An 18,925-nucleotide genomic window follows, 5' to 3' on the forward strand; every position below is an offset into this window, starting at 1 on the left:
CTAAGGACAAACCGGCTTAATAGTTCTTGTTTGTTGAACAAGTAATAGTTAAAGAATAACAACCTTAATAAGAATATATTAGTTCTTTCTAAATGGAAGTTTACAAAGTGGAATTTTTACACTTTTATAAAATTTTATACTTTTACAAAACTTTACAGAAGTAATTGATTAGATACTTAAGCAGATTTAAGCCTAAATTTAAAGTATCTCTTTCTCCTGAGGGGTATCTGGAAATGTATGATAGGAGTATAAGCGTCATACACTCTACATGGAGAGATCAATAAGAAGAGCGTTTACTATGGCCAATATACTATGAATAGTGAAATGGTGAAGGGAGATGACCGAATGTAAGTTCATGTAGTAATTCTGACCAGTAGAATTCTTTCGAGAATCCTTTTTGCATTTTGGGACCTAAATAATTCCTTTTCTTTTAAAACACAGTTACAGTAGTGATGTTTTGGAGCACGTAGCAAAAATTGCCATACGTGAAGGTGTAGGATGAACTGATTTGATCTTATTACTCACCTCTGCTAAAACAGAATATCCTGATCCTACCTTTGAGCTCTGGCGCTGGCTCATTCTTCCCCTGAGCCAATGCATCTCACTAATGCTGCAGAAAAAAAAAATTGAAGGTGCAGGGTAGGCTTCTGCTGCGTTAGTGAGTTGTTCAGGCTCATGGAAGGCTCAGCCAAGCACTGCAGCTGCTGCAACGAACAGAGTGGTCGAGGAACTCTTTGCTTGGAGTGTAGGAATGGAGAAGAAAGGTGGAAGAGAATGGTCTTTCTATAGTGAGCTATTGGTACTATCTCAGCATTTTGTAACACTTAATCTCCTTTTCCAGGGAATGTACAAGGGCTGATTTCCTCTAACCACAGCATCTTTCTAAGAGGGGTCAGTTTACATTGATTCTGAGGGAGATACAGCAAGTATGTGGAAGAGAGATCCGTTGATGATCGGTCTGTTGAAGACCACAGCTATGTCAGTAAACTATAAGGTCTTAACATAGCTGGAGTCTGGGGAGGTGTTGAGCCTGATTTTTGCATAGGCTTTTCCTATTTTTCCTCTCTTCCTCTACGCATCTGCTAATGACCACGTTTCACTCCCCCGCCTCTACCCACAGTTATTGGAAAAGTTACATGGAAATAGTTCCTCTTGGCATTTTAAATTTCCTGCTGGCAGTGGGTTGTGTGACATGCGTGTAAGACAGGCTTCGAGAAGTTCAACAATTCTTTGCATCTGGATTAGCTTATTAAATCAAGTACAGCCTGTTGATAGGATTCCTAGTTTTCCTTAATTTCAGGTTACTTTGGGCTGTAGGCTTATGCTTCCTTGCTTTCAAAATATGGTTAAATAGAGTGAGTGTCACAGCTTTGCTGGTTAAACATGTAAAGAAATCAAGTCTTGTAAGGACATGGTTTTGTTTTGTGATTTGTGTTGTTTTTTTGGTATGGGGTTTGGACATTTTTTTTGGTTGGTTTTTTTTTTAAATTGAGTGATACAGTTGGGAAAACAAGGTAGGTATCTTGCAGGCATGTTTGTAGCATGGCAGCTTGAGAGGCCTCCTGTATCAGAGAAGCCTCCTCTGTACTCCTCCTGTTCGGTACTGAATGCGTGAAGCAACGAATGGCCTTGGAGTTCAGATGATGGTAGAGAATGCAAGCTTGATTTCTTTCCAGAACAGGTGGTACAGGGTGACACTGAGTATATATATGTAAGCAAAAATGAAACCCTAGGTAGAGCAAATGAGGGACGTTAGCAGAACATTTGTTCAGAAATGTACTGTGGTTGAAGATAGCAATGCTTTTCTTTTTTATTTTTTTTTAGTTGTTTCTGTTTTGTGATGCCCTTCCTTTCTGCTTAGTCAGTAATTGGAAGGGCTGATTAGAATATATGGTATCTTGATATCAAGTTTGGCCTGCTGCATTTGAGAGGGAAGAAAAAACCTTTAGGGTTTGATTTTGTGACTACTTCATATTAGGGAATTGAGGACCTGAAGAAGAAGAATCCTTTCAGATAATCAAAATGGACACAGTTGCGGTCTTTTCCTTCATGTGTTTTCAGTGTGGAAGAGTTAAATATTTCTAAAGAGAAAAATATTTTTGTGTTTACTAAAAATGAAACCTCAAGGACTGGAAAAATCTACTCATATATGTGACTGTTGGGGTCGGTGTTGAAACAGGAAATACAGGAGAGTCAAAGCGTAAATGTTTGGAAAAGGGCTGACAAACATAACTTAACCATAACATAACTTATTACCAAGCTCCTCCCCACTCCCCAAAAAAGCTTGATAGCACATGAGAGAGTATTATGTACGTAAAAAAAATCACCTGTTTCAAATCAGCCGCTTTGTCCAAACAGCCTTGAAGAGGAGATGCATTTATTTTATGTCCTAATTCCGTCAGTAATTTGATTTTAATATTTAGGGTTAAATGAAGAAAAAGGCAGTTTCTAAAGGAAAACTTGGAATAGACAAAAGAAATTTAAACCATATATTAAGACACCTGCAGTGAATTATCTAATTTTGAAAGAAAACAAGAACAGATAATGACCTAAGAAGTATAAGGGTACAGTGTTCTGCTGATGGGAACAGAATTTAGTAGAATAACAAAAAAAAAAATCCCTTTATTTTTAGTTCTTAACATATCTGTAAACATGTCTGCAGTTGCCTGCAGATGATTATGCGGTTTTGTTGCTTTGGTCTAGTTTAAATAAAGTTAGTACCTTTTTGTGCACAAACTTGTGTGGAAAGAATGAAAAACACGGATTATAAATCATGGAAATTTCATTTTCAGCCACCTGCCTAACTGGATAATAATAAGCCCAATAACCTAATGGTCAGTATTATTTTCACAGCTTAAGGTGATGAAGTTTCAGGATGAGTTAGAGTCTGGGAAAAGACCCAAGAAACCAGGCCAGAGTTTTCAGGAACAGGTTGAACACTATAGAGACAAGCTGCTCCAGAGGGTAAGAAATATTCTTTATGTTTGGCTCTGATTCTGTGATAGGCTTTTATTGAGTTTATAAAATGTAAGGTGGCATTAAGTATAACAACACATGGTTCTCATTAAAATTCTACTGTAATGTCAAACTGCATGTCTAAATCCAAGTGCTTTCTGCAGAGTAGATATAATCTCTCTTTTTAATCAAAATAATGTAGTCTTTCATACTCTACTGATGGGTATCATTAGAATGTATTGAAACCTTAAAGAGGTCGCTTCTGGATCTACTACGTAAAGCAAACTGTTAGGTGTGGGAAAGGAAAGGGAGAGCTCTCAGTTGAAAATGTTCATCAGACTTTCCATTTTGATTTTAGTAGTTGATCCATTGTGGTAAAGGCTTCCAAAGGAAGAGAAAGAGTAGTGTTCAGCAGCATATGTGCTTCTGATTCTCCAGTGTCTTAAGATTTCCTGGATAATTCCAGCTCATACCAAAAGTGAACAATTCTGTACCATTACCATTTTTAGTAGTCCTCTCTGGACTATGAAGTCAGACCAGCTTTAAAAATTAGCATCATATATGTGATGTCATGTGATCTTGAATCTTTGAAACATAACAGAAGAACATGTAACCTGTTTGGACAATGTGTTTAGTGAGAGAGTGAGTGGCAGTTGCCTCTCTGATCTGGTTTCACAGCTTGACAGATCAGTGATGAAATAGGGTACCCCTGCAGTTTCTTGGAAGCTAAATACAAACAGGCAGTTTTCAGCAGGTGTTTGTGTGTCACTTGTTCTTTGCATTATTTGGTGCTCAATACCCGACTAATTCACTAACGTAATTTTGCACAGTATCTTGAAGAAAGAGACTTATAAAAGTTAGGAAAGCTGATCCCTGAAGGAGATTTACACATTTGGAGGTTGATGTTAGCAGTTAAGACTACAATTTTTATAAGTAACTTCCCTTTTAAAGGTAGCTTCCCACTTCCTCAATGTTTTCTGTGATTTGGAGAAAGATGTGATTTCTGCAGTAAGCACAGAATGTTTTGTGAGACAGTAGCTTTAAAAACCCAGAAATCATAATCCTGATAACTTTGTTAGATACCTTTTGTTGAATTAGTTCAACTAGATTGTAATATTTTAGATTTTTAATAATTATCTTTTCTGTTTTCATTTTCAATGATGAAGGTAATATTTAGTTAAGAAATATTTAATGCTAATGATAACAGGTGTTCTTTAAATAAACAATAACCCTGTTGTTAAGGGAATAACTTTATCTTTTGCTTTAATGCCATAATAAAGTTAGTTTGTATAGTAATAATGTAATACTGGTTCTGATTGTGTTTCCCACTAACTTGGTGGTCGGTCATAATTTTTTGTCTAATTTAGTATAGAATAAGCTTTCCAAGAGTAAATTTCCTAGTATTATTGTATGTTGTTAAGAGAATAGGAACTTAAAGGTATTTAAAATACTGTTTATTGCTGTTTATCAAGATGAAATAATTAGTTCACTATCAAATAAGCGAGGCACATCTTAAGAGCCCATTGATTTTAGTTGTCTTACAATAGTTTGCAGTAGTAGATATAATGATAAGGGACACTTCAAAATTTTACTAATAAGTCTTCAACATAAAGAAAATGTGAGACTGGATTAGTATAGCTGTGTTGATTTTTCCTGCACTCCTGCACTTGTGTTTTTGTCTTCCCCTCTCCTCCTTCCCCCCCCCACCACCCTGCCCTCTTTCTTTCATTTAGCTAAATCACCTCTTCTTTATGGGGTATGCAGGGAATATCTGTTTATTTTTTTGCCATGGAAGGATTTTTTTTTTTTTTTTTTATGCCAGTACTGAAAGAAGCACACCTCTTGATCTCTATTTTCAGACTTGCTGCTGGTTTAGGTTGATTTTTATATGATTCGTTTTCTAACAATTTGACAATCAAACAAGATGTGTTTGGGGTATATATTTTCTTTCAAAATTGTCCAGTTGTTATATAGAAATGGACCATATTTGTGGGGTTTTCTAGACAGAGTGGACTTTGTTGCAGAATCTTGTTTGTATTTTTGTGTTGTCTTTAAATTTCTTGCTGTTATGAGATTATCCCAATTTTCAATCTAGATTAAGGAAGATGAATGCATATGGTTTAAGTAGAAAGAGGTTCCTGGTATTCTTCCGTGTTTAATTTAGTTAAGAAAATCTATTACAGCTGTAATGTTTCCCTGAGATTTGTGAAATTGAAGACTGTTAATTTTCAGTTGGATACTCAGACTGTCTCATGTAGGGTGACATCTTTCGTGTTTTTGTTAGTGTTTGTGTTACAATAAATGTTTCTGCTGTGTACAGAGCAGTAGTGGAGATTTGGAGAGCGGGTATGGTGTGACCATTAGTTCCTTCCCAGATTATGTGCTATGTTTCTTCAGTACCCAGTGCTTTTATGCTGTTTGTTATTAGCTTGATTGTCTTTACTTAATGGTTAGTCACACCTTGTCTGAAATGATGAATGCTTCTAATAATTTAGGAAAAAGAAAAAGAGTTGGAAAGAGAACGGGACAGAGACAAAAAGGACAAGGAAAAATCTGAATCCCGGTCCAAAGATAAGAAGGAAAAGGAGGAATGTACACCAACAAGAAAAGAGAGGTATGACTTTCCTTGGAGTAAAGTGGATGGGAGGAAAAACCTCACAGTTAGTATCTTTGTATGCAATGGCAGCCTTGAAATTGCATTGTGTCACCCATCTTATTTTAAAAGAAAAACACAAACCCACCCAACAACAAAAAATGCGTGTTTTGGCTATTAAAACATTTTAAAATGTTAAAGGTATTATCATTTTTTATCCTGCGCCAAGTGATGTACCCTTTTGAATAGAATCCCATTTTGGCTCATTTAGGCCCTGAGGAAACATGGTAAAATAATGGCCACTTGCAAACAGGGTATATTTACCTCTGTCCTAGCAGTAAATTGACTTCAGTGTGTTAGGCAGAAAACTGTACTGAAGTCATACCACCAATGATTTGTGGTGGTTTAAATGTTATTCAGCTCATAGTGCAAATTCTTAAGAACAGCTAGTTTTAGGGTAGTTGATTGTAACACTCTGATCTTCTAATTTTTGTATAGACAAACTTTTCCATGGTATTAAGTGTAGATACAGTAAAATGCCTTGCTTTTCAGGAAATGATGACAGAATATTTTTATACCGCAATAAACAACGATGAGTCACAGGCCTTAATATTTTTTTCAACCAGAGAAAGTCTGATGCACATGTTGAACTTGATATTAATTTTTTTAAGTAATAAAAAGCCTACTACTTTTTAATTGCTTAAAAGGATCTAACATCACATTGGCAAAAGAAAGTGTCTACAGAAAGTAATCTGTTTTCCTAGTACACATTTTCACTTCTCTGTGTGTATGAACATAACTGTATTTGCTTTCTTTACAAAGGAAAAGACGACACAGTACTTCACCTAGCCCATCTCGCAGCAGTGGCAGTAGACGAGCAAAATCTCCGTCACCAAAATCGGAACGCTCAGAGCGCTCTGAACGGTCCCACAAAGAGAGTTCACGTTCTCGATCATCACATAAAGATTCTCCCAGAGATGTCAGTAAAAAAGCCAAAAGGTAAGCTAGTATCTTCTCTGTTTCAGGCTGTAGGAAAGTTAAGTACATAGGTGTGGTTTTAATTGTTGGGTTTTTTTGTTTGTTTGTTTCTGTGGTTTTTTTTAGCAAACCATATTTGATACACAAGTATTTTCTCTCCTAATGGACCATACTGCATGTTCCTGTTTAATATCCTTGGACACTTGCTGTCGGAAATGTATACAGCCTTCTGCCTTGACAGCTCAAGACTGTTCACTTTTATATTCTTGTTTACCTATTTACTGATAATTTTGAGAAATACTGCTTTAAAGCAAAGCACCTTGCTTTTTCTTTTCAAAGGAAAAATCTTCTGTGGCCCATAGAACTTGTAGAATTATAGTAAGCATGCAGTCTTTCACTGGTGATTTGCTCATATGAAGCTCCTCTCCCATATTTGGGGTTTTTTTAAATGAAAAAAATCTGTATTAGGTACTGCTTATGGGGTTTTGTTTCTGAAGTAGGTATTGTGTATTCTCCAGACTGACCCAAATATATGTCATTAGTTAATGTCAAACTTGGGGTGAGATTTTTTTTTTTTTTTAATTGCATTGATGATTTTGTAGCTCAAAACTCAAAAGTTCAGCTTCGAAGCTGAAGTGTAGAATATCTTATTGATACACAGTTCCTCAAACACGATGAGGAAAATTCCTTCTACGCTGTTGAGAAAATCATAGTACATATTTACAGTAATCAGATTCTTGTGCTATAAGCTAGGAATTCAAATAGAAGTAGAAAAGTACTTGAGACTTTTTAAAGTTAATACAAGGGTGATTCGATTTAGATTATATCAGATGAATGTATGAGATGTGGGTTAGATGACAGTACGTTTATACAGTGTCTGTTCTTTTTCTGTGGGACTACATCACAAGCTGAACATGTTTGAGAATGAAAAGTATTTCAGCATAACACAATTCAACATGATTTTTCATTTTTGTTCTCTTCTGTATGGATGTAGACTGCTATTAATACAAGAAGCAAGGTGGTTAACGCATATGTGGAAGCTTGCGAATTCCTTACATTGGTTTAAGAAGGACATGAGCTGGTGTTATTTTTCTTGTGGATTCTAAGCACTGAAGTTAAACCCAAAATATGTGAAAAACCTTAGAATGGAAAAATTGCCTTTTCTCAAAAGCAAGATACCATTCTGTTTACTTCCCCTTACTAGAGGAAAAATACTTTCCTCCTTGTTTAGCTCAATAAATGAATGCCAAATAACTACAGAAAAAGTTGGTGTTATCAGTTGGTATATGACATAAAAATTTATTTTTTGCAGGTCACCATCTGGCTCCAGGACACCCAAAAGATCAAGAAGATCACGATCCAGATCCCCTAAAAAGTCAGGGAAAAAATCCAGGTCTCAATCCCGTTCTCCTCACAGATCTCACAAGAAGTCAAAGAAAAGCAAACACTGACAATGTTAATATTTTTTATGATGCTGTCACTTACTGGAAATGCGGTTTTGTTTTTGTGCCTGAACAGTCTGTTAAAAAACAAAAAAGCATTCCTGATTTTTTTTTTTTTTTTTTTTTTGTGAATGCACGTTTATACTCATGAGTATCGGCATCTGTAGACCTGTCATTGTTTTATATTGTACAAAATATCTTCATTGTGACTATTTCCCAAATGAAACATTTTTGTGTTTAGAAGTTTCATCAGAAATGTGTGTAACTGATCTGCTGGCAGTAGTGATATTTTGTTTTAGAATGTTGTGACATAGCAGAAATAACTCAAATGTTCCCCCTTTTTGTAGCTTTGACAATTTGAATTAGATTTCAAATAAAATCTGAACAGAAAATTAAGACGTTGTTTTTTTGCCCCACTGGTGATACAGATCTCTCAAGGAATTCATAGTTTGTTTGGAAGTACTGTGTATTTCAGACATACTATGGTGCTTAGAGCTTTCAGTATAGTAATAGCTCTGTTGCTATTTTTGCTAGTTTGACTATCCAGATAAAAGCACCTTTTGCATCCAGTGGATGGGTTTTCTTTCCTACCGTGATATTTTACAGTTGAACAGTCTGGTACCTACCACGATCAGCTTTACAAGTCATTCTTTGCTTCGTATTTCTCCATTTTAATTGCAGGGAATATTTGTGACACCAGAGTAACGATTTTGTTCATTTATTTAAAAAGGGCCTCTGCAGAGATGTGTCGTCTGTATGTCTCTGTATATCATATATATGTGTGATATACAAATAACAAGCTATATTTAAGGCATGCATCGGGAACAATAACAGGACAGCAAGCCTGAGGCTCTGTGACTTCTTCCTTAAGTACAGGTACAATAATTGCAACTTACAGTACACTATTGTTTTCTAAAACTGATTTTTACTCCAAAAGGCCAGCTTTTACATTATTTTATTGAATTTATTCCTCTGTTGTGGAAATTCTTCAAAATGGGAAAAAAGTAAAATTTTATTACGTATCTTATTTATTCATATTTTGGAATCAAGAGGCTGTTTAACTTTTTTTTTTTTTTTAATGTTAGGCTTTCCCTTCTCCAGACCTGTTCTGTGTATTAGGCATTGATGTGGCTTTAAATCACTTCACCTTGGTCTCTTTCCCTGCAACCTTTCTGTAGGTGGGAGGGGGAGGGATGAGAAATGGGGAGGGTTCAATGTTTATACTTGGAGGTGTGGGCAGATTGTAATAAAAACATAAAATGAAAAGGGATCTGGCCTCCTGTGAACTGTTTCTAAAAGCAAAAGCTGTACTTAACTACAGGCAGTGTGCAGGATGATAGCCTGCTAATATACTTGTGTATCTACAGGTTTTACATTGTTAGAATTCTATAAATGTGCCAGGGTTATACGTGTATAGAGCCTAAGAGGCAACATTTTCAGAAGCAGGATCTAAATTGTCTTCTGAAAAATGTGCATATTTAACTTAAAAAAAAGAAATTCTTGGGGTTTTTTTTGATGAGAGGCTTTGTTACAAGATTATATAAATTGTTGCAAATGTGAAAATTAAGTAAGACTTATCTTTGCTAATGAGAACTGAGAGATACTCTGCAATACCGAAAATATGGAGAATGCATGTGTACTGGAAAGACTTTCTTAGAATGAGTACTGAATAGATGCATTGGTAATGAGAAAAGAATACACCTTATATCTGTTTAGATTACATTATAAAGAATCTTTTAAATATAGGCAGAGTTTATTTTTTATATTTTTCTTTCTGTAACACAAAGTGTTTCAGATGTACAGATTTTGGTAGCTAAACTATTAGAAAATGAGTTATTTTTTTCTTAAATGCTGTATATTCACACCTGGCACGGACTAGGTAAGGTTTTATAGAGCAAGAGGTAGGTACTGAAATCAGTTTGGGACAGGGACATTCCTAACGCTACAATACGAATATGAGTTTAACTTCTTTAAAACTATAACTTTTATAAACAGCTGCAAGATAAATGGCGATGTGATAAATGTCAATGTTCTAGGTAAAGTGAGACTAAAAATAGTTTAGTCTTAGAGACTAAAGATAGGAATATTGTATCTGCAGAATTGATTGTGAATTCCATGTAACAGCTAAACATCCTCAGGGTAGAAAAATTACTTAAAATGGCATTATAGGTTAGCCATCCTATTCAGTAATTAATTTTGATTTCAGCTTATAAAATTCTCATCAGTGATTATAAAAGGCTCAAGCCAAGTAGCTAGAGAGCTAAAGGAGCACACCCATTAGACTTTATTTTGTAACAGCTTTATTATGCAATACCTTTTTTCAGTATTTTTATTCTCTAAACATGCTTCTATACCTCTTGTTCTTTGCTTCATATCCTGTGCTTTAGAAAAGTTGTTTTGTGTCTAATAGTCTTTTAAGAGCAATTAAGACTCTGTATACTTAACTAGATGACATGTTTTTTTTTCTCCTGTTGAGCATCTTTTGATCCTGCTTACTCTTTTCATTTTTTTCCCTTCTTTTATAAATAGTTTTGTTTATAGCTAGGCTTTTCTGCCTAGGGAAGAAAGGGTGGGAGAGGCAGCATCTGGTAAGAAATCTTTTGTAAAAGATGCAAATTAATATTGAAGACTGAAAATCAGGCTGCCTGTGAAATGTATTTTTCCTTAGGTGATGTTGCAGTGGCAAAGTATAGTTGCAGTGTTGCAGTGTGCCCTTACTATGTGAATTGTGTTTTTGCAGCTTTTTGGGGTGAAATGGTCAAAATAATCTGGTTGATGTAGGATGGGGGTAATTTAAATATTGATCCTTGGATTCAGAAAGTAGCATTGAGATTGGAGGGGAAGCTCTGAGCTGAGGAGGTGTGATCCAGTGTTTCCAAATGGTTTTTGTGATTGTACGGGGAGAGGAGAGCCTATTATATCCTGTAACACCCCCCAGTCAGCGTCCGACCCTTCGCTTTGGGAGGGGGGAGGAGGCATGGGTAGATATGGGGCTTTTCTGTCCTCTCCTGCCTTGCCTTGTGGATGATGTCTGAGGTAAATATTCATGCTTTAGGGTTCAGGTTTACCCAAAGTGGAGAAACTGAGCTTGCTACAGCTGAGCTCTCGTGGCGAGGCGCGTCTCGGTGTGGGGACCACGGTAGGAAAAGAGTGTATATGGTGTATTGCCAGGTAGGCACTAGAGACTGTCATACTGGTACGTTTTGGTGAAGCCTACCCAGCACTCCATAGGACATTCAGATATTTATGCGAAGGCCTTCTAGTTACAGAATGGCAAGTTCCTCTCTGATTTTTCTGAACCAGTCCGGACCTCTGTGAGTGGTCTGTCAAGACTTGGTTTGTCCTGCCCTAAGCATGTGGGCCCTGTCTCCATGGAGAAAAGCTGCTTGGTCTCCTTCTGATAATTACAATCTTTCCTTACCAGTATTACAGAAGTGTTTATATTTGGACTGCCTTTTTTAAACTCTGACTTCCTCTGACTTCTCCGCACACCAGCTGCGTATACCTTTTGTAATACTATTTGAGGAAGAGTTGGTTTCTGAAAGTCAGTGTCAGGTTATGACTTTGGCGCAAGGCACCGTGCATGTGTTCTCCCCCTGCCTCCCCCTTGGAGGTTTTTGAAGTGTAAGAATAAACCACTTAGGAACAAGGGTAATGAATTATGTTTTCCAAAGCATATATTTAGAATCGCAGCTATTGCTAATGTGAGTTCATCTGTCCCAGTGATGCCAAATGTACTCCTACTTTCTGCATTTATAAATCACTTTCTGTACTAATATAGCAGCTCTGCCTAAGCACACATGAGCCCTTTAAAGTTGCTGGATTATTCTACTCATCGTGTTTTTCTGCATGTAAGGGTACTCCCATGCTTATTCTATTACGAAATTATTATAATCTCCACCATTATGATAGCTTTCAAACTTGTACTGGTTTTATTTAATAAATTCCTGAGGCAGATTTTATAGCTGAAACTGTAAAAATTGTATCAGACTTCCAGTCTGGCATGAGTACTGCCTGAGACTTCTAAGTTACGGAGCACTAAAATGGGAAATCCAGTTTTATCCTTTGGAGGTTCTTGGGGATCAACCAAAGTTTGAGGCGTGTTCTTGGCATGTTGAAAAGAAAATAGTGCTGTCTCTGAACTATGCCTGTAAGAGGAAGGTATCTTGAAGGACTTTATGTAACTTGACTTAAAAACTAGAATGTTGAAATGAGAAAAGCAAGATTGGCCAAAAATGGCACATCTGTTCTGAGTGTCTTTGACTTCAGGCAGCTTGCTTGTGGGTTTTTCCTCCATGTGCATTTACAGTCCTTTGGTGCAATTAATGCTTTAAAAAAATAAAAATTAGAAGCATTGTTGTATTTCTGCAGATGGATTAAGGTCTAAACTTTGTATCTAGTTTTAGATTGCAGGCTTGCTGTACTTTCATGTAGCTGCTTGAGGAATTTGAGGTGAGATGTTTCTCAACTGTTGGGAGTCTACACTGAATACTTACATAAGGACGCGTATATTTGGCTGCATTAAGGTAAAGGTAGTTTTGAAAGGTATTTGAATAGCTGTCTTTTTAGTAAAGATTGGTCTAGTTCCTATGCGTTTTCTTTGTTGAAAAATCTAGATTTTGGGGCAGTTATTAAGGTCCAAGAAGAGCAGTGAATTATCCACAGCTGGTGACAGCAGCAGTGGAATAATCTAGATGACAATTTTAAAGTTCTGTTATTTTAAAATCAACCATTCAGTATAATGATATTTATCAAATTACGAACTTGATATTAGCAATCAAACCTTGAAAATTACCCGAGTTTACTTTTCTGAATGAGACTGTTGAGTTAATAAACTCATATTTTATTAAAACAGCTATAGTAATATTTGAAAATTTCTTCTCAATGCTGCATGAGCTATTGCAAGATTTTCAGTATAGTACTGGTTCATACCACTGCCGTAACTGCTGCTCCTCAGTATGTAAGCTGGTTTTGTAAGAATCGTAACTAAAATGCTAATTTAATTTTGTCCACGTGTATTTTTCCCACGTAGGATGCAGAAGTCTTAAGCAATTGCATCCTCCACCTGCTTCTGTCAGCAGTCTGTTTTCATAGGTAAGCCTGTTCCACTTGTCACATCTGATGTCTAATACTGTGCGGGGTTGTTTTACTGTATAACTCTGTCATAAGCTGGAAAGTTTTCTGTTTGTGGTTATTTAAAGAGGAAATGGTAGTTTCACATGAACTTTTTTGTCTTACTTGCATTTGATTTTGTATTTTATGCAGAAAGTCTTCCAAATGACATGGCAGCAATAAAATTGTCAGTTTGCCGATATCCAGAAATGGTTTTATTTTTAACCTGGAGAAGAGCAATGTTCATGCATGTTATGCTAAGGGCAGTTTCTTCCCCTCGCCAGCTCTTCTGCTGGTAGATGCTCATTCTGCCTGTGTTGTCGAACTGTAATTGCTGCTCCTGTTCTACAGTCAACAGTGACCTCTCTGCTTCTTAGAAACCCATTAGCAAGGCATGGGCTGCTCACTGGGTAAGTTGCTTGTATAATCCTCTCTGGAACAAAGAAAATCTCCCATTTGGAACTGCTGCTCAGATATTGAGATGAGGAGCAGCTTTTCAATAACTAAAACCATTTGCAGGAACGTCAGGTGAAGGAAACAGAGCCCACGTCATGCCTTAGCATGAGGTTGTGTGTTAGGCGGGGACTGTGTTGCAGCTTGTTGCTGCTGTGGGGAAGGCAGGCTCTGTTCCTGCCTTCCCTTTGCCTCCTTTTTCTGTTTCACTTTTCTGTCCTTTCTGCTGCCTTTTGTGCCCTGTGAGTAGCCGGCTCAATTCATAACAGGAAAACACTTTCATGTGTGTGCTTGTGAAAACACACAAGTCACTTGGGTGACTTTCTGCTGGTTTAGTGAGTTTAATTGGCTCAGTGCAGGGAACGGGTGGACAGTGAGCAGGATGGTCCTCATTTTTTGTAACAGTTCCTTTGTAACATGCAACTTCATCCACAGTATTGTCATTTGGAACGTGTGTTTTGATAAGATGGGCTGAATCGATGCTGCTTTCTGCATCCCACTCACTTCTGCTCTAGTCACGTACTCCTGTTGCTTTCCCACCAGCAGCTCTAGCACTTCTTTAACCACTTGCCTTGTGGAAGGGTAGGAAAGCACAGAGTAGGCAGGTTTATGTGATGAGATGCATGGGAGGAAGGAAATGCAGAACTGGGGGCATCCCTCTTAGCACCAGTGAGCTGTTACACTGGATGTGCTCCATCTCCCCTTTTCTCCAATGATGCTTGAACCCATCAGTCAAATCTGAGAGGAGCAAATGCCTCCAAGATAGTAGTTTCCGCAAGATCGCTGAAAGATCAAAAAAAGGAAAGAGATCTTAGATGCCTCCACAAGATGGGAAAGGCTGGAATATGAACTCTTGAGCTTGTTAGAGCCCAGAGCACTCATTTGGGAGAGATTACAAGTCCCAATTACTAACAATCTTCACTTAGAGCTCACAGTCAAGAAACATGATGTGCTGTGATATCCCTGGACCTACTTGCTCCATTTTTATTTTCACTGTAGTGTGGACTGGAAAACTTCCTATAGCTGCTTGCCTTAAATACAGATCATCATTTTTACTCTTCAAGACCCTGTTAAGAGGCTGCCTCCAAGCAAACGGGGAATCTGTTTCCTGATTCTGCTTCTTGGGCTTTTGAGGGTGGACCACAGGTTGCCCAGAGAGGTGGTGGATGCCCCATCCCTGGAAGCATTCAAGGACAGGTTGGACGGGGCTCTGAGCAACCTGATCTGGTTGGAGATGTCCCTGCTCCTTGCAGGGGGGGTTGGACTGGATGGGCTTTAAAGGTCCTTTCCAACCCGAACCATTCTATAACCTAGGTCTGGGACTTAGAAAATTACTTAGGTCATTAGAACTTGTGTATGGTAAGTGTCCTTGAAGAAAGGGTAAGCATAAGGTCTATGTAATAGGTCTCTCAAATCTTTTGTGAAAAGATTTAACCTAGCAAAATAGGTTAATTATGTATCACAGACTGTTCTGGGTATAAGATTTAGCTGGCATGGGAAGAGAAAAGTGGAATTCATGCAAACACTTTGGATTTGTAGAAGATGGATTGGGGAATTGGCCCGTGCTCAGGATTCAACTTCCAAGATCACTGCCAGTAATCAAGATCATCACAAAAGTCGTCACTGGAGGTGGAAACCAGTTTTCATCTTTTTAGCCATGCTAAAGTCATGCCTTTGGTTCAGGCATGATTTAGCCAGATATTTTCACCTGCTAGGTACTGTGAGAGCTAACACCGCACTGTTATGAACAGAGAAGCTCAGAGACTGGTGATGAACCTTCAGAACTTACTATGGTATAGAGGCTATTACAGCTGGTACTGATAATTTTCATCATAAAATCTGCATCTCTTGGGTTGCTGATGATTTTTTTTTTTTTTTTTTGCATTTTAGTTTATCTTCCCTGCACTATGGGAAAAAAAACTGTCTGCTGATTAACTGAATGGAGAATATTGCCTTGGGCAAACTCCGGAAAAGAACTGGCTATAAAATTTAAGACATGAGACTCAATTGAATTCTGGCCATTGTGTAAATTAAGAGGCTGTGGATTCTCGTCTGTTTTCACAGAGGGTAACTATACTAGATAATTAAAAAAAAAGTTTACAATAAGGTCTGATTTCTAAGCAGTTAAGTTTCACCAGGGGTGCTTATCTTTCATGTCATCCCGTAGGAAGTCCTCATTGTGATCCGGAGTAGAAATTTGATAATATTACAGATGGAGACCCTTTTTCTCAAATCCTGAAGATTTTCAAGAGTTAATAGTGAATGATTTATGTTACTCACTGACTTTTCAGGAGATGCAATGGATTAATTTCAAGATGTTTCCTAGACAGTAATTTATAGCATCTTGTGTGTTAGTTACATGAGAAACACTTAATTCTCATTCTCTTCTGTCCTGAGCTCTGTATTTGAATGTTAAGATGAGGACTGAGGACGCTCTTCCCTGGGACTTAAATTTGTCCAATCTGTAGTTAAAGAAGGATCAGCTATTTTGCTCCATCATCTGAATGCTTAGATCCAAGGGAACATTGTTGCGTGGCTTGTGCTGCCTGCTCTCCTCAGGGAGGCAAGAGGCAAGCGAGGCCTCGGCACCCTGCAGCGCAGCACGAGGTGCGGATGGGGGTGATGCCCTGCGTGGCACCTGTGCCTGGGCAGAGCCCCCTGGTATGGGGATGTTAACGAGGGGCAGAGGTGCACTGACCAGCTGAAGAGTTTTAGGGGTTTTGGGGCACTGCAAACCATGGAAGTGGGGTGCTAAGACACTAACTCCAGTCTGTGGTTTTGTTTGTGACGAGTTCAGAGATACCCTGATGTGTGTGGCTAAGGTAGCTCTTACGTGCGACGTGCCAAAGGTTTTGGAAACTCTTGATGTGAAACAGTCTGTTGCCCGTTGTTTCAAGGTACGTGGTTATAAAAGCAGAAACTTTTATTTTCCTTTAGAGCATAAAACGGTTACACAACAGCTGAGAAAATATTTCTAATTTTAATAAAAGTCAAATAGAGACTTAACTACACTGCGGTGTCCTCAGGGCTTTCATAAAGTTCTGGAATTCCTTCAGCTGCACAAACAGGAATTTATAAATATTTATCGAAATTATTGAAAATGTCACCTGTGCAACTGGAGGTGAATAGAACGGAGAAACAGGGGCGGAGGGGCAGGCAGGGGAACAGCTTGCTACGGACAGGTTGTCCACTCTGCTGTGTATTTCAGGTTTATGACTAGCTGCTTTAATTTCGGTCCATGCCAGCTGCGTCTGCAGCACAGCTTCTGCACGCACGGTTCAGAAGGAACATCGAAGCGAAAATGAGTCCTTCAGAAGGCAGATTGCTGCACCTGTCGCTTAATAAATGGCTGCTGAAGACTTCAGCATTATTTGAAATCAGTGTGTTTCAAGGGAAATCAGCAGCCCCTACTGCACGAAACTTTGAAGATGTTAGAAGCTATGCACGGTACTAAAGGGAAGGGTGCAAAACATAAACACCTGCAGTTCCAAAGGCTGCTGTGCAGATTTTTCTCACCCATCTCTAGTGGTGATACCAAAATACAATCTTAAACAAATTCATAGATCTCCAAGTTTCAGCAGCTACTCAACTTTACATAAATTTGGTGATATTTCGCAATCTGTAACTTCTGCTTTAGTTTTAAGAATCTCACTTTTGAGCAGTATTTGAGAAATTTGGCATCTGTATTTATCCTGAATAGATACGCAGGATTTTTTAAATCAACACCCAGAACTTATCGCACGCTATGTGCATAACAGCATAAACCTCCATCTTTCATCTAAAAATAATTTGTTTTAAAAGATAAAATCTTGTGGAAGTTTGACTTCAGGGAGAAATTATTCACCTTGTACCCACTGCGTCCTTGTGAACATGAGAAAGGCAACTCTTAAAGCATTAAAAAAAAAAAAAAAAAAAAAAAAATCAAGTTGGGAAGCGTTCCAGTAAGGATCAAACCTTGTGCAGCCCCATCACTTAAAAGAAGGAACGTTGGGGGTGGAATTTGGAAAAGTATCACTTCAGGAGGAAAGAAATTATTCAACTAGTAAGGATTTGGGTTGTCTAAATATTACATGTAAAAATCATAAATATAGTTACTAAATATAAAATATTAAACTGTAAGATAAAATATTTAAGCATTAAATGCAAAAAAAAAAGAGGGTTTTTTTTTCCTGAGAGTTTAAATTGGGCAATTTTAATCACACTTACCCCTCACTTTATACGTTGCTTGCTGCAGAGTTTGAGGTAAATACAGCCCCTGGGTGGGATGACTGTGATGTGGTGTGTAACTACCTGCAGATGAAAAGATGCATTCTTTTCTGCTCTATCAAAGCAAACAAGATGTAATGTTTAAAAAAATGAAGCTTGCCTAGAAATAAGCGTTGGGGTTTTTTAATTTTATTTTTTAATGGTTAATTTTACTTCTCAAGGAAAGTTGTTTTATTTGACATAAGTGATCTAGTATACTGAAACTACTGAGCCTAAATTAGACTGGCATGAAGTAAAATAGAGGGTGGAAAATGTAAACTGAAATATCTGAACAAATTTGCAAAGGGCTGTATCTGCTCAGCTGCGGAATGTTCCTCTTTCACAAACTCAAGATTTTATTCTTTTGGTTTTGCGCGTAGGCACAATGGTAGGACCATGCAGAGCCTGAACCTCCTTCTGAGATACGCTCTACCCGCTCTCCAAACTGGGTTCGAGAGACTAAGCAAAACCCCTTACCCTAGAATTTATTTGAAAAGATATAAAATAACTCTTTCGCTACGGTGCTGATTTTAATTCAGTTTTCAATCAGCTACAGTAGTACTTAAGCTCATGATTAAAAGCAAGCAAATACTTCAGTATTTCACTGGGCTGTGGCTCTCTTTCATGATAGTTTTTTTTTTTTTTAAGTCTGGGAGCAGCTGTAAAAACCATGGAGGTAGCTCTGCAAGTAGAGAAGTTATCAGAGTCCTCTTCGGCGAGGATCTTGTCCCTGGGCTCATTGTTACAAAACCATGTCCCATCACAGTCTTTTGTGTGTTTTTTTATCTATCATAGTCTACATATCTTTTCTTCACTTCAGTGCAAAAGCCAAGGGTTGTTCTTAACTGCCAGCTGCCTGATGGTGATTTCTGTTAGCACTTGCAGAAGATGATTGATTCACTGATACAATCTTTGTACATTTTTACAAATCTGTCTTTTAAACTTGGAGTGTGCGTGTGAACTTTTCAGCTACTTGTGGGAATTAAAATCACTGTTACCGTCCGTCGCTCTGGTAGCGCACGCTGCTGTGCCTTACCAAATAGCTGATACGGGCCAGCCCGCAGCACAGCCAAGGACTCGCCGTACCGCTCTGGATGACAACTGTTGTGCGCTTACCTGCCTGCACTTTTACTCTCAAAGATCAGCA

General features: G+C 37.9%; 1 protein-coding gene across 9 annotated transcripts in view; it reads left to right on the top strand.

Annotated features, from left to right (window-relative positions):
- The window catches only part of U2SURP (U2 snRNP associated SURP domain containing), a 44,751-nt gene extending 35,286 nt beyond the window's left edge, over window positions 1–9,465 (top strand). For 8 of the 9 annotated variants that reach the window (XM_086754165.1, XM_086754166.1, XM_086754167.1 and 5 more), the window contains 4 exons: window positions 2,854–2,964; window positions 5,451–5,569; window positions 6,371–6,547; window positions 7,839–9,465. In XM_086754165.1, the coding sequence (XP_086610291.1) occupies window positions 2,854–2,964; window positions 5,451–5,569; window positions 6,371–6,547; window positions 7,839–7,977 (546 nt within the window). In that variant the 3' untranslated portion in view covers window positions 7,978–9,465. The remainder of the gene's footprint in view (window positions 1–2,853; window positions 2,965–5,450; window positions 5,570–6,370; window positions 6,548–7,838) is intronic. The other variant, XM_086754171.1, reaches the window with a different exon arrangement.
- Window positions 9,466–18,925: the final 9,460 nt, after the last annotated feature.

Source organism: Chlamydotis macqueenii, chromosome 9 (assembly GCF_036417535.1).
Source record: "Chlamydotis macqueenii isolate bChlMac1 chromosome 9, bChlMac1.mat, whole genome shotgun sequence".
Taxonomy (NCBI): Eukaryota; Metazoa; Chordata; class Aves; order Otidiformes; family Otididae; genus Chlamydotis; species Chlamydotis macqueenii.